The 14,499-nt window shown below is 43.1% G+C and overlaps 1 protein-coding gene across 8 annotated transcripts in view; it reads right to left on the bottom strand.

Annotated features, from left to right (window-relative positions):
- Positions 1-14,499, bottom strand: part of LOC105931953 (triple functional domain protein) — a 124,474-nt gene that overhangs the window by 97,191 nt on the left and 12,784 nt on the right. For 7 of the 8 annotated variants that reach the window (XM_012870889.3, XM_012870879.3, XM_012870882.3 and 4 more), the window contains exon 2: positions 3,158-3,208. The exons of the other annotated variant lie outside the window; for it this stretch is intronic. In XM_012870889.3, coding sequence (XP_012726343.2) covers positions 3,158-3,208 — 51 coding nt within the window. The remainder of the gene's footprint in view (positions 1-3,157; positions 3,209-14,499) is intronic. 8 annotated transcript variants of the gene reach the window in all.

Here is a 14,499-nt window from a genome sequence, read left to right as displayed (position 1 = left end):
TAGAGAAAATACTGACAACAAATGCATGCAACATTGTCTCAGCCATGTGTGCATTCTCAGCACAAAGTTGGGCCTGTTCCCAGGGTGCAATGGACTCCGCCAGGGCTGCACCCTGTCACCAAGCCTGTTTGTGATGTTCATGGACAAGATGTCAAGGTGTAGTCGTAGAGATGAGGGTGTCTGGTTTGGGAACCTCAGGATAGCATCTTTACTTTTTGTAAATGGTTGGCTTCTTCGAGTCATGACCTCATGAATCAGCTCCTCTAAGTCTGAGGCCATGGTCCTCGACCAGAAAAGGGTGGATAGCCCCCTCTGTGCTGGGGGTCAGTCTCCGCCCAAGCGGAGGAGTTTAAGTATCTTGGTGTCTTGTTCACTAGCGATGGCAGAATGGAGCGAGAGATGGACGGACGGATCTGCTCCATCTACAGGAATGCGGGCGTGGCTCCGGTCTGTTGTGGAGAAGAAAGCGCTGAGCCAAGAAGCAAAGCTCTCGATTTACCGGTCCGGTCCGTCTATGTCCCAACCCTCACCTGCCGTTATGAGGCATAGATTATGACAGAAAGAACGAGATCCCAGATACAAGAGGTCAAAATGAGCTTCCTCCAGAAGGTGGCCGCGCTCACGGTAGAGCCTCTGCTCCCCCGCATCAAAAGGAGTCGGTAGAGGTGGTTTGGTCATCTGAACAGGACGCCAGCTGGGCGCGTCCCACTGGAAGAAGACCCGGGGTAGACCCAAAACTCACTGGAGGGACTATATATATATCCCGTGTGGATATACTTCAGCTATTCACTACTTTGTGTTGGTCTGTGACATAAAGTCCCAATAAAATAGAGCGATGTGTGCGGTTGTTATGTGGCCAAAGTGAAATAGGCAAAAGCGTTGTTTAAAGGAGAAGTCTGGTCAAAATCAGAATTCAAACTGCTGAAAGTACTTTAAATATACAATTATTAAATACTGTTCAATAAATGATAAGCTTTTTTAATTAAGAGTAATTTTCATTTGAAGGTCTTTTTATGGGGGCCGCCATCTTGGTGAAGAACAGTACTGCCCCTCCCAGTTTGTGACGTCAGGTCGCGCGATCGGCTGTTGAGCAAGTCCCAATGCCCTATCAGTCCCCTTGTAAATAAATACCCGTTTTCATGCCAAAATATTTTTTTTAACCCCTTAAACAAAAATAGACATGGCATTAAGCATTTAAATTTAAATTAATACTAATTTTACATTTTAGAGACATAAAAAGACAACAAATAAGCATTAAAGTACCGTTTATGGGTTGGGTTCTGCAATGTTATAAGATTATAAGAGTATAAAACTCATCTTTGGAACCAATCCCTGCTCAAAATGGTGATCTGCACCGCCTAATCTACTTTCAGCAATTATCATCAGTTAATGCAACCGTAAACTTCAGAAAATACAGGCAGAGCGGCTCTTTCTGAGTTTTCCGTCTGCTCCTGTCAGGATGAGCCCCAGTGTGTTATGAGGCGGAGGGATATTTCGGCGTCACTTAGTTTAGAGCCAAAACAACCGACTTCACTTTTAGAAAGAAGCCCAAAAAAAACCCTGTAACCCGCAACTCATGAAATTTACTAAAGTGACTTAAAAAAATAAGACCAAAGTCGTATAAAATAAGTGGCATTCGCAACAGTGAGCACTCTTTCCAAGTGTGTCGTATCCCTCCACTGCTCTGGTCGGTACACAAATGTTCCGGCAAATTCTACATTATGAAAAAGAAAAACATACCGAAAAGTCTCGCTCTCATGTCATCTTGAAGACATTCTTCTTCTAAATGTTGGCTACAGATGTTTTTTCTCGCTGGCCAGAAGTTCGATGGCAAATCCTCTCTTTAAGTAGGCAATCCAACAAAAGAACCCGGTGGATCGGAAAGGTGAAAAAACTAATGTTTTTCCACTTTTATCCGATGTATTGTTACATCCAACTGCCATGCACGTGAACATTGTTGCTTCAACAATAGCTCTCGCGAATTTCAGTGGTGAAGTCCTCTGGAAATCCGAAATAATTGTTGTTGATCGCAGCTGTGTACAACAGCTTGCTTGTAAAACGCGGAGAACTGCCGTCGGCTCTCCGCGATTCTACGTCACAGGATGTGATGTCAGGCGGCCATTACTGCCCATATTTGGGCAGTAATGGCCGCTCCCATACACAGTGATCCAGACGACAATTTATGTTTTTATTTTCTTATTGATTAACGCTAAATTCATTAAATAACCACGAACATATTAGTTTTAGTTATAGCTAATGATCCCCTGATTTTTCCCTATTGACCGGACTTCCCCTTTAATACTTTAACACAATGCTTTAAAGCCCCTAATCATCCACTTGATTATATATAGAAAGCACAGATTTCCAAAGGCTGTCTGAGCGCAGATCAACATCAGATTCACATGCCGTCATACGGTCACTTTGTCTCCGTATGGACCGAGGCGCTCTCTCTCCATGACGGCCCCGAGGCTTCAGAGCAACCCGCCAACTCATTGTCCTCCTTCGATACGAGCTTTTCCTCTCTCTCTATATCTCTCTCTCTCTCTATCTCTCTCTATCTCTTCTCCCAAGGCAGCAACAATGCTTATTCGCTCATGTCAGCTGTTTTGTGCCGCTTTAGTTGCCTTTCCGAGCAAAACCTCGTCTCTGAAACATTTCAAACTTCTGACTGAAACGTGGGGGAGTAATAATGTAGAAGATCAAGTCGACTGGTGGTTTTTAAAAAAAAGAAAAAAAGAAGTAAGATAAGGAAAGTTATGGAAAACAGACAGGAACACAGCGAGTTCTATTGTGACATAAAAAAGAAAAGACACAGTGCATGTTAAAAGATTGACACACTAAGTTAATAAATCATAACAGAGCAGACAGCTGAAGCGTCCATCTGAGCTAGTCGCTACATTAAGGCAGGCACCGTTCATCTCCTCAACATCGCTGTAGGGGGGGAGGGAAGACCGACAAAAGGGGGAATATCAAGGAGATGTCATGGATTCGGATGACAATGACCTGTCACTGTCACAGTGAATTATTAACACTGTTTGCATGCGAGCGCGTGTGACGCGTTTTACTTTCACCATCAATAACACGCATCTGTCCTCTCCAGACGAGACGAGAGAGAAAGGAAGCATGGTGTTTGCGTTCCCGTGTGTGTTTTTGTTACCTGCTATCTGGCTCGACACATCTCCTCTGGGCTCTTTAGGGAGGGATCCATCTGGAGACACACACCAGAAAACAAATGACCAATAAATAAACAGAGCTGGACTGCTTTAGTAGGTGGATGTGAGCTTAGCGCTGACGGAGAAACGTATCGAGTCGGCACGTCGATAGCGCTGTAGTTTAAGGCCCCCGTGTTTATTCCCCAGTATAGCTGACTGGAATGCCGTGACAACGAGTGCAGCTGAAATGTCATGAAACACAATGAGAGATCATTTCAGGAGTAAACAATCCACCCGATAATTGGTCTGGCATTTAAGTCCACAACAAAACAAAGAGCTGGCTCTCAGTGTAACATGCAGCTAATCCAGTGAAGCTAAAATGATGCAAAACACAAATATAAGATGATCAGAAACACTGAGATAAACACAGTGCAAGTCGTTTAACTCCTGATAAAAGAGTGCACACTAATTATTTATCCATCTCTTACTGCAGTAGCATAGTCTCAAACCGTACATTTTAAGAAAACCCTACCTTTAATTTAAGCACAGTCTCAGTGACCAAAAAAGCTAATGTTAGGAGGGATGGAAAGAAGGAAGGAAGGAAGGATGAAAAGAAGGATGGAAGGAAGGAAAGCACAGATGGAAGGAAGTGTGGAAGGAAAGAGGAAAGGAAGGAAGGAAGGAAGGAAGGAAGGAAGGAAACCACAGATGTAAGGAAGTGTGGAAGGAAGGAGGGATGGAAGGAAGAATTGAAGGAAGGATGAAAGGATGGGAGGAAGGAAGGAAGGAAGGAAGGAAGCAAGCACAGATGGATGGAAGTGTGGAAGGAAGTAGGGATGGAAGGAAGAATAGATGAAAGGAAGCACAAATGGAAGGAAGTGTGGAAGGAAGGAGGGATGGATGGAAGGAAGAATGGATGAAAAGAAGGAAGGAAACCACAGATGTAAGGAAGTGTGGAAGGAAGGAGGGATGGATGGAAGGAAGGAAGGAAGGAAGGAAGGAAGGAAGGAAGGAAGGAAGGAAGGAAGGAAGGAAGGAAGAATGGATGAAAAGAAGGAAGGAAACCACAGATGTAAGGAAGTGTGGAAGGAAGGAAACCACAGATGTAAGGAAGTGTGGAAGGAAGGAGGGATGGATGGATGGAAGGAAGGAAGGAAGGAAGGAAGGAAGGAAGGAAGGAAGGAAGGAAGGAAGGAAGGAAGGAAGGAAGGAAGGAAGGAAGGAAGGAAGGAAGGAAGAAAGGAAGGAGGAAAGCACAGATGGATGGAAGTGTGGAAGGAAGGAGGGATGGAAGGAAGAATAGATGAAAGGAAGAACAAATGGAAGGAAGTGTGGAAGGAAGGAAGGAAGGAAGGAAGGAAGGAAGGAAGGAAGGAAGGAAGGAAGGAAGGAAGGAAGGAAGGAAGGAAATATGCTGGTAGGAATGATGAAAGGAAGGACACAGGAAAGAAAGGGGATGGGACATCAGGAAGAAAATCAAGGAAAAAAGAAAGGAATAAAGGACCCGATGGAGGGATGCCACATGGAAGGAAAGCTACAAGTGAAGGCAGAATAACTGAAAGGAAGATGACGAGGAAGCACAGATAAATATCCACAGTTTATGGGGATTGCTAACGAGTTCTTATCACATTGTTGTTTTTTAAAACAGACAAATAATCTCTACTCTACTGTGTGACATTACTGGAGAACCCAGAGCTCTGGCCTCCTGGCACAAGGGGATGTAAAACGTATCGACAGCAGGGACCAACAGGCGATGGACCAGCATGATTGGTAGAAATTAATTGGTCTTAATATGGGATTGTGTTCCCCGCTGCTAAATGTCCTCAAATTAAACACTGGATTTTCTATAGTTATTTGTTTAATATAAGCTCCAGCAGTAAGAGATGACTTTAATCGTCAGCAGGGGTGTTAGTAAACATATCCCCGTTTTTCTAGTGAATATTGAACTTTCAGATCATTGTTTCTGTACTAACGTGGCTGGAATGCGCCCTTTTCATATTATCTTAGAAAACTAAAGTAAGAAAACCGGTCTTTCAGGAGCAAACAGCTCACTGGTGAGACAAAAACTTCCTCTTCTGGGTCAGTCTGCAGCAGATTAGCCAGGACTCGTCTCCTCGTCACCCCACAACTCATGACTAAGGCTGAGTGGATCCTCGGCTAGCACGACAATGGCCCCATTGATGAAGCCTATAGATGGATAGCTCTGGTGAGAGGGAGGCTGCTGCTGGGACTAAGGAGACGACACAGTCAGTGTCATGTGCTGCCGGCATGTAAACAAACTGCATGTTGGCCCGACTGACCCCGTGACACATGCTGCCTCTGCTCTCTGGCTTAGGCTAGCTTCTTCCTGTTTATTCCTACAGCAAAGAGGTGGGCAGAGGCTGATCCAAGCACAGAACCTGGATCAGGAAACACCTAACATAGGCATGGATTTCTTCAGTTTTTGTGAAGAAATTTACTCTTATTTTTAGATCATTAGTTTGAATGGTAATAATTGAATAATAATTGAACATTATTGATCTCACAATGGAGAAATAAGCTGACTATTAATCATTTTAAAAGGCTTTGTTAATTAATTAAAGGAGCAATATGCAATTTTTTTCACCACTAGGTGGAGCCTGAGCACTGTCTGTAGACCAAAACAAGATGTGTATCAAGCCACACCCCTTTCCACTTCTCATATGAGCCTGTTTGCAAAGGAAAACAGCGTCACGTGTCTAGTGAAAAAGTAGCTCATAACTTTATAATGCTGTTAGTAAGAGAACGTTTTCATCTAATGAGCATTCTCTCAGCCATTATGTGCCTGGCGGTGGCATTTATGCGCAGCCAGCACAAAGAGCACCATTTCAGAAAAAAAAACACAGAGAAATGGTGTGTGACGTTTAACAGCAATCTAAAATGATGCGTTTAGTTCTACACACATCACCATTTTTAGTTCTTTCTATCTAAAATAATTTCGCTTACTGCTCCTTTAACTTTTTAAAATCTTTAAATCTGGTCATGGATAATCCATCGAACCTCAGGAACATCCAAGAATGCCCAACAAGTGCTAGGATGTTTCTGTCTGTTTTATAGTGTGTGCCATCAGTGCAGAGCTTGGCCAGCAATGGCAGCAAGTCAGTCCAAGGGCATCCGCGGCAAAGACTTCTATAAAAAGACTTAAAAAAAAGCAGCAAATGAGCCAAAAAAAAAAACATGAATGATGCACTAAAATTTGGGATGGACAGCAGAAGACTGGTGCCAAGTTATTTTCCCTTGATGAATTCACCTAATTGTTTGCAACATCAGCAAAGTAATTAGCCTGACTCAAAAACCAATGAAAGACAACACGAAAGATCTTTAATGTATCGAGAACCCGCGTTGATCAGTTCTCAAAACGCAGCTGGATTGGAAATGTAAAAAATAAAACTGTGACCCACTTTAAGCACCAATAAGGCAAAAATGGTCTATAATCAGTCAGAATTTGGTGTACAAGTTAATGTTCAGCATGTCAGAGAGAACCACAGAAGTCCTAAAAACAAAGCGTCAAGACTACAGACGCATAAGTTTCGTTACCAATTACCAACCTCTAGCTTTTGAACCGTTTAGCGGATGACGATTTTTCTTCAAAAACTGTAAGATGTATGAATGGCATTCAAAATATTTCTGCTTCAAAGTTCTTGCAGATGGCGGTCATTCATTATTTATACCAGGAGCACAGGCAACATCAGAACTCGCCTATGTGTGAGAGAGCTGTGGCTATAAAACAGGGTATTACTTAGATTTTAACATGGAGGGCAATTGATTACAAAGAGGTAGGCCTGGATGATAAATCAATTAATTCAAATACACAATTGTTAAGACTTAATTTTTGGAAAATCACGTTTGTTCTTTTTGCCAATGCACTCACTGGGCTTCCATGAAGAGAAAAGAATGCAATTCGTTTTATATGTTTAGAAAAATATATTGTCAAAATATTGTAAAAAAAGGAAACTTTTTTTACCATAATAAGAGGCACTTTGATTTACTCTTTTCCTATTTTTTATTTAAGTTAGTTAGTTATTTAAGTAAGTTACACAACCAAAGTTAAGCCTGTTCTTGGCTCATTATTTAATATCAGTAGCAGCAAACATTTTGTTATATGTTCATTGTTTACAATGGCAGGCTGCCATCTTGTTTTACAAGCATGTTTAACAGATTGTATTTGGTTACACTTTGAATTCAAGTCAACTTCCAGACGAAATACTTGACATAAAAGCAGGTTTTTGAAAATAATTTCTTTAATTTATTTTTGTGAAACCAAGAGGAGGGGGGGGGGGAAACTGATTAATCAGATTTGATATAATAAAGATTTTAATTTTTAAGTCATATTGACCAGCCCTACAAAGAGGTCATTTTTAACTTTAGCATTTTATATTAGAAAATAGTGTTGATTATCATGGAAATCATGGCTAGCATTTACCAAACAAGCCGCCTCACTGTAGACTGAAAGATTTCCAAAGGGTTTCAAACATTTCTAAATCCAAGTCTTGCTCTCTCTCGCTTTCTTGCAGCCTGAATGAGCCACCCACCTTTCCCGGCCTGTAAATTATACCTCTTTGCACCTCTGTTCCTCTTGTAACCTCAAGTTTTAAACTCTAAACTGATACTGAATATAGCTCATTTTCATTGTTCCCTCAGTAACAGAATCCACTAGGGATGCACAATTATCGCACCGATAATACTTTATGGAAAAATATATTAAATCGGCATGAAGACTTTGATTTGTTAACAATAATAAACTCTAAATAGAAAGAAAAAGGTTAAAAGTTTTGGGGCTACATCAGCTAGGACTGAAGAAGACAAAAAATGTAAATCTTTACGTACATTTGTCTCTTTGCATGTTTACCTGAAACAAAAACAAAGGCCAATGACACTGTCAAAACCTTTTGCTACATCTGAAAATTTAGAGAGCACCAGCACACAATTTAGGACAACCTTCTGGTGATTTGAGAAGATTACACCTAATATTTTTGGCCTCTGGCGATTCTCAAGGAATAAATATAGAGCAGAGGAGCGCATGGAAAACTATACAAGAGCGTACTTGACTGCAACAACAACCAGCGCCAAAGACTCATAAAAACAGAAAAGTTTATCTCTTAGAGAAAGGCCAAGATCCCAGGGGAATGTTCTCCATGTCAGGCTACCTTGGCAAACCTCAGAGGGAATGAGAAGTAAAAAGGTGCAGAGAGAGGGAGAGAGAGACAAAGGGAGGCACGAGACAAACCTGCATACTTCACATATTTCCAATGCCAAAGAAGAGCACTTAAGCCACTGTGTGAAACCATATAATGCCAGACTGCATTTAGAGGTTGGCCACAATCTAAACAGTGGGACTTGTCAATGGGCAGGAAGTCAAACATGCATGGACAAAAGGAAAAGTATGCATAATGCATGTGTACTTAAAGAGACTCCTGCCGCCACAAGTGGAGGCCTTTTCCTCTGGGATGGGGCTGTTGGAGAAGACAGATATCCTCTCACGCTCAGTCCGCTCGGCCACAGGGGATATAAGCAACCCTTTGAAACCTCATTCAAGCTGTTTGGAGAAAGCCAAACAGATCCCGCAGATATTCAAACGGCCGTTAAGGCGATAAACGCAACAGGCTCGGTCCTGCAAAAACATCCAATCCCTCTCCGCTCTCCAACAGCGAGCCCGCCCGAGACTTCATCCCAGACGAACAACACTGGTCACGCTGTGGGCTCCTCTTCCTCAGACGGCCCGCTCTCGTCCCGGCACACTCGGTTTCTGTCTCTGAGCCCGCATTAACACGAGACCACCCCTTCTGTGGGCCCCCTGCGCTTCCCCCTTCTCGGCAGGCAGGCTCGACGCTTGACTCACGCGGAAAGAGGAAAGACCCCCTTTCATTTAGAAAATACCAACTGCGTGGCTCACGCTGACTGAACCGAGGTGCGAGGCCCACAAGCGGTGAGTAATCCCCTGTTGCCTTCAAGGGTACAGCTGCAGGGGCCAGACAAAAGAAGCGAATGTCAAGGACGGCACGGGTAACAACACGCTGGATAAGAGCGTATTCATCGGAGGTGTTTTATGGTTTGGCGGATTATATAACAGAACAAATCCTACAAGACCTGGAGAGACAGATATAATACTGTGACTTAAAAGATAAAACTAATCGCATAAATATATAGTGTAATCCAGAAATGATTTTAAGGCTGGGCAAATTTAAAATAACGCAACGAACACAATGACACGGCTGCAGCAACAGGACATACGGTCACGAGTCACCAGATTCGGAGTGTTTTTCTGACATACTTGAACAAACAGATATTTAATATCAATTTTACAGTAAAGAAGAACAAATAAAGAATACTAACATTATATAAATGTTATTTATACGTTTTAAAATGGATTTTCTGGTGCGGCACAAATAAGGACACGCCTAAAATGGCTAAAATAACGTGCATGTCCACATTGTGAGGACATCGTCCCTAAGCATTAAGAAGGAGGCTTATCCAGTTTAGACCTCAGACAGTTAATGCGCTGCGACTGGCGGGTGTGAGAGCGAACGCCGTGATGTGATCTAAAGAGCCGTCTGACGCTTTCTGCGAGAAGACTGTACTAACTCAGGAGTCTGGCGAGGGATTGAAAGAGGCGTCCAATGAATTTGAAATGGAAAACAGTCTAAGGTGGAGGACGTTTAAAGCAACTGCCAGCGGGCCCTGGCTCTGGCCAATCAACAACGTTCATGCTGAGGACAGAATGCAGTGTCCAAAGAGAAGTCACCAAAAACCCTAGAATGTCACCACACCACATACAGCAGGCTGTCTAAAGGCCGCTACATGCTCCACGACAGACGACAGATCTGTTCTAGCTCCCGCAGAGAATGACGTCATTTTGATCTCTCAGCCCCTTCTTTGAGGGTCTCCCTGCTGTTTCTCGACACGTCTGGGCAGAACGTTTTCCTCAAGGGGTGTCCGACTGCTGTACTTTGATTGGACCGGATGTAGATAGGCGTGTTGGAGAAGCGGAAATGTCTCACACATGAGTGGAACTGCATTCACGCAGCTCAACTCTGGTCATTTAAGCAGTCATTTATTCTATAAATTATCCAAGCGGGACACTCCTGCCCTCGTGGCGCCGCACGTCTCCGGTGTTCGCAGCCATTACAAACAGCAGCAGAGCACACCATGACCTATGGTCTGCTACTCAACTTTCAGCTCTCCGCGTGCTCTGCTCTCTGTGCCCCCCTCCCCTGTCCACGTGGGGTGGACTTCTGCAGCTGAGCATCTCGTGCACTATGCATAGACAGAGTCAAAACAAACTTTTTTCATGTTCTTCCCACCCCGACTACGAGAAAAAAACAACTTGTCGTTCTTGTGGAGTGTGCAACAAGCTTAAGGCCAACTTCTACCAGTTTATTCCTACAGTAGGCTCTTACTACCCTTGCTTACTCGCCTGTAGTGGCGCTGCACCAAGAAACACAGAAGGAAAGAGGTTGGTCAGCAACATCTCGCGACTTCCTATTCCACTAAAATGTAAACAAAATGAAATGGCAACAGGTTTTAGCCTTGTGACAGCAATGTTGTCTTTGGCAAGTGTGCCGGAAAACACAACTCAACAGGGGGCTCAGCAAGAGCGGAGGACAAGGCAGGGGCTTCCTTTATTAGTATTATTGCTCAGTTAAAATTATATTTACCCAGAGTGCCCTGCGCTGTAGAGTTCAGTTCAATTCAGCTGAGCCGAGACGTAGGTTTTAAAGCCGTTTTGACCCGAGTCCTGTTTGCAGTTCTAAGACTTCCAGTTTCCATCCAGCCACCTGACATGTGTCCAGCATCGCTCAGTTTCATTTAGAGTATTACCCGGTTCCTATTCCAAAGTGAGTGACCTCCAAATAGACTAAAGTCAGTGTGGGAAGAGGCCAGTATCCTTTCCCTGTTTCAGTTCTGATCACGAACGCTAACCAGACAAAGTTGGCTCAATCGCTCCTTTTTTACCTCCCTTTGCCCTTTAAGAATAAAGTAGGGATTACACTCAAAGTTAGCAGAAAACCCCTTTCCTTAGACGTCTAAGCTTTTGATGAATGTGAGACCTTCAGTTTAATCTTTATCAGCTTAATAACATTTGGTACATTCAATTCCCCAGTCAGCTTCCCCTTTTAGCTTGTGGTGTCTCTTGTTTTGATTAAGCGCTTTTTGTGTTTGTTGTTAGCAAATAGATTTGTTAGTGGGCATCTTTGTAATCTTAGCTTGATTGAGTAAAATCATTATCCCTAATTATGTTGATTACCAGCTCCAGACGATTGCTTCTATTAACTGAATTGTTCATTTCATTGTTGGTCCTAAATTAATCTTAATCCAGAGAATTTTTCAGAACTCGCTTCTCTTTAATTTATAATTAAGATCTCCCAATGAGAAGGTCAAAAACTCATTCCTTATCTTGATCTGATAGATTGTGAGAGATCAGTTGACAAAAATGATGTTTGAAGTCCTTTAATCAGGCTACGGCGTGAAGTCTTTGGTACAGACAGTCTAAACTGGAAAACTGTCGATCCGACCGTACTGCGTGCCCTGAAAAGGCATCCCAGGAGTAACAGCACCCTTGTTAGGTGGCCAAGATGAAAAACCTCAGCTCTGCTCTGAAGATCAGTACCACGGGGTCCCGGTTTGAACCAGCACCTCAAAGACAAGCTCAAGAACCTCCTGTGGTCAAGAGTTGGACTTTACAGCTGTGGCCACTGGCAGTAATATTTACTACAGGGCACTGGTCCCTTTGATTCAGAAAACAAAAACTGTTATGAGAATAAGAATGAGGAGTTGTGAGTGATAGGGAGGGAAACAGTGAGACAGCACTTTTGAATACACTGGGGAAACTGGAAAAGAAAAGGAAAAAAAAAAACTAGTACAATGGTCTTTCAGGACTTGTCCTAGTTTGTGTCGGTCTCTTTACTCTTAAAAATAGCAGCGGAGAACCTTTTGGCAATTTTTCTACACCGATCCGATTCAAGCGAGAGATCAATCTATAGTTATGGTGATGTTCTTCGTTATCAAAATGAAACTGTTTACACAGGCTGGCACTACACTTCCTCTCTTCACTGTTTCTGCACCAAGCTGGTTTTTCCTCAGTCTTTAAATTTCAGATTTTTCGTCTCCTCTCTGTCCAACCAGTTCTAAACAGAGTCTCACTCTACGTCGTTATTCCCACACTATCTAGGTTGTTATCTGTGCTCATCAGAGAAGAACGCGCAAAGAAAGAGACTTCTGTGCAAACCTGATCTCACAGGTAGCTTGCAACCCCTCTCACCCCCCCCCCCACCCCACACACGCACACACCCCTCAACATACCTCCTTTCTTCTCCCTCTTTTCCATCTTCTCTCCATGTCTCTCTTTACCGCCTGCACCCTTTCCCCTCTCTGGTTCCAGCTTGTTGTAGGAAGACGGCAGCGAGGCGATAAATTTCTCCCTCGGCTCACACCAATTAGCTGTCACGTCGAAGAAATTACAGAACGGGAGCACGGCAGATGAGAGGGTGGGGGGTGGGGTGGGGAAGTGGGACAGGATCCTTTTTATAAACACACGGAGAGGCGAGAGGTTTGCACACTAGTGTGTGTCTGCTACACATGTGTTTCGATTACTCCGGGGTGGAAACTTTTTTTAAAAGAAGCAAACCGCTGATTTCTAAATTAGACCTTCCCCAATCTGACTTATAGGAGGGTACCTAGACCATAGTGGACATTTTAGTGAACGGTTTTCAAACACTGCTTTTGCAAAGTTTTGACTGTTTTAACCTATTCCTACGTCTAGAACGGTACGGAACGGTTAAAAATACTTATTTCTGGCCTGTCGTAAGTACTGGTTAATTATTAATATAATATGCTGCTGTATGAGAGAGCCCTTGCTATAAAACAGGGTTTTTGTAGGTTTTCCCCACACTATATAATAAGCTTGGTGGGCCACAAGGCGACACCAAGCTATATACCGTACCTTTTCGGACCATAAGTCGCACCGGATTATAAGGCGCACCATACATTTATGAGAAAATTTAAGTATTTTTAAGTGAGCCTTATAGTCCGAAAAATACGGCAGTAAGGTTGTCAAAATAATCAATGTCTCAATGTTTGAGAGCAATGTAAAAAGGTCAGTAAAGCTCCAGTCTGCAGCAGTTTAGTAGTAAACCTCCAGGACAACGCAAGCTAGCGCTAGCCGTTGTTAGCTTGATGGACAAGAACAGCCCATTGACTGGGAATGAAACCCCCTGTTGAGCTGCGCAGTGCTGCACCATGCAGCACACAACCCCGCGTTACCGCACAACCCCCCAACCTGCTACTGCCACCAGGATTAGCCGGTTTTCTAAGAATAAGTGATATTTGGAGTGGACTTTTTAAGTTGTCTTTAACATCTTATACTGGCAATTAGTGCTGTTCAGTAGTTTGTGTGTATTCACTTGAGATTGTAAACTCTTAAATCTGATTGGTCTACCAGCATGTCCTGTATGCTCCATATCACACAGGAGCAACTTCTACTGTAGGGTCAATTTGTTTCTTCGCCAATTGACCAAAATGTCCCATAAGCTGACATCATGTGGCAGACCGTTTCAATTTGCATCCAAAAAAAGGGGTAAACAACGACCAAAATTGGATAATAAACTGACGAACAAGCAATACCACCCACACCCAGACAAATTAAGCTCTCTTTGGTAGCTACCTCAATTAACGCCAGACATACGCCCTTAAAATTTTTTATTTTTTCAAATACGTCTTACATCCTTTTTTCCTCCTTAAACTACTTTACTTTTAAACACCTTGCTGATAATGATAAGAGATCATCCCTCAATAACAACCTTGTGGTTGTCTGCTCAGTTTGGTAGCTTAGATCATGCTGTGTTAGCGGGCCAAAAAAAAAACGAGGGATTTTTTAGTTCCCAATTATCAGGTCACCAGTCAGGACCGATCACTAGCTGAAAATTGTCCGATTCTGGTCACAAGCTGACTGTCCTTTACGTCAAAAGTCGTAAAAGAATAAGTCAAATTGCCGCTTGAAAGCTTTTATTGAAAATATCTCAGTTTGTCCAGCTTCACAAACATCCTGACAAACCCTTGGCATTTACTGCAATCATGATGTGTAGTGCACACAACACCTGTAAAGCATCCAGATGCAAAAAAAAAAAAAAAAAAGCTGTGTTATCTGCCCTGTTGCTAGGTGGCAGCATCTGCATCTACGCAAGTGCTCCGTCATGACACCGGTCCTTTTGCGGCTCTATTTTAAGCCTGAGCCTAAAGATAAAACATGGGTCACACACACAGAGAGGCAGGGTAGCTGCTGCTGCTGCTACGGTGACACTGGTCCCAAAAGTGGGAGATAAAAACCCAGATC

This window comes from Fundulus heteroclitus, chromosome 13 (genome assembly GCF_011125445.2).
Source record: "Fundulus heteroclitus isolate FHET01 chromosome 13, MU-UCD_Fhet_4.1, whole genome shotgun sequence".
Taxonomy (NCBI): Eukaryota; Metazoa; Chordata; class Actinopteri; order Cyprinodontiformes; family Fundulidae; genus Fundulus; species Fundulus heteroclitus.
Note: the sequence above shows the minus strand (reverse complement) of the source record. Positions and strands in the feature narration are given on the sequence as shown.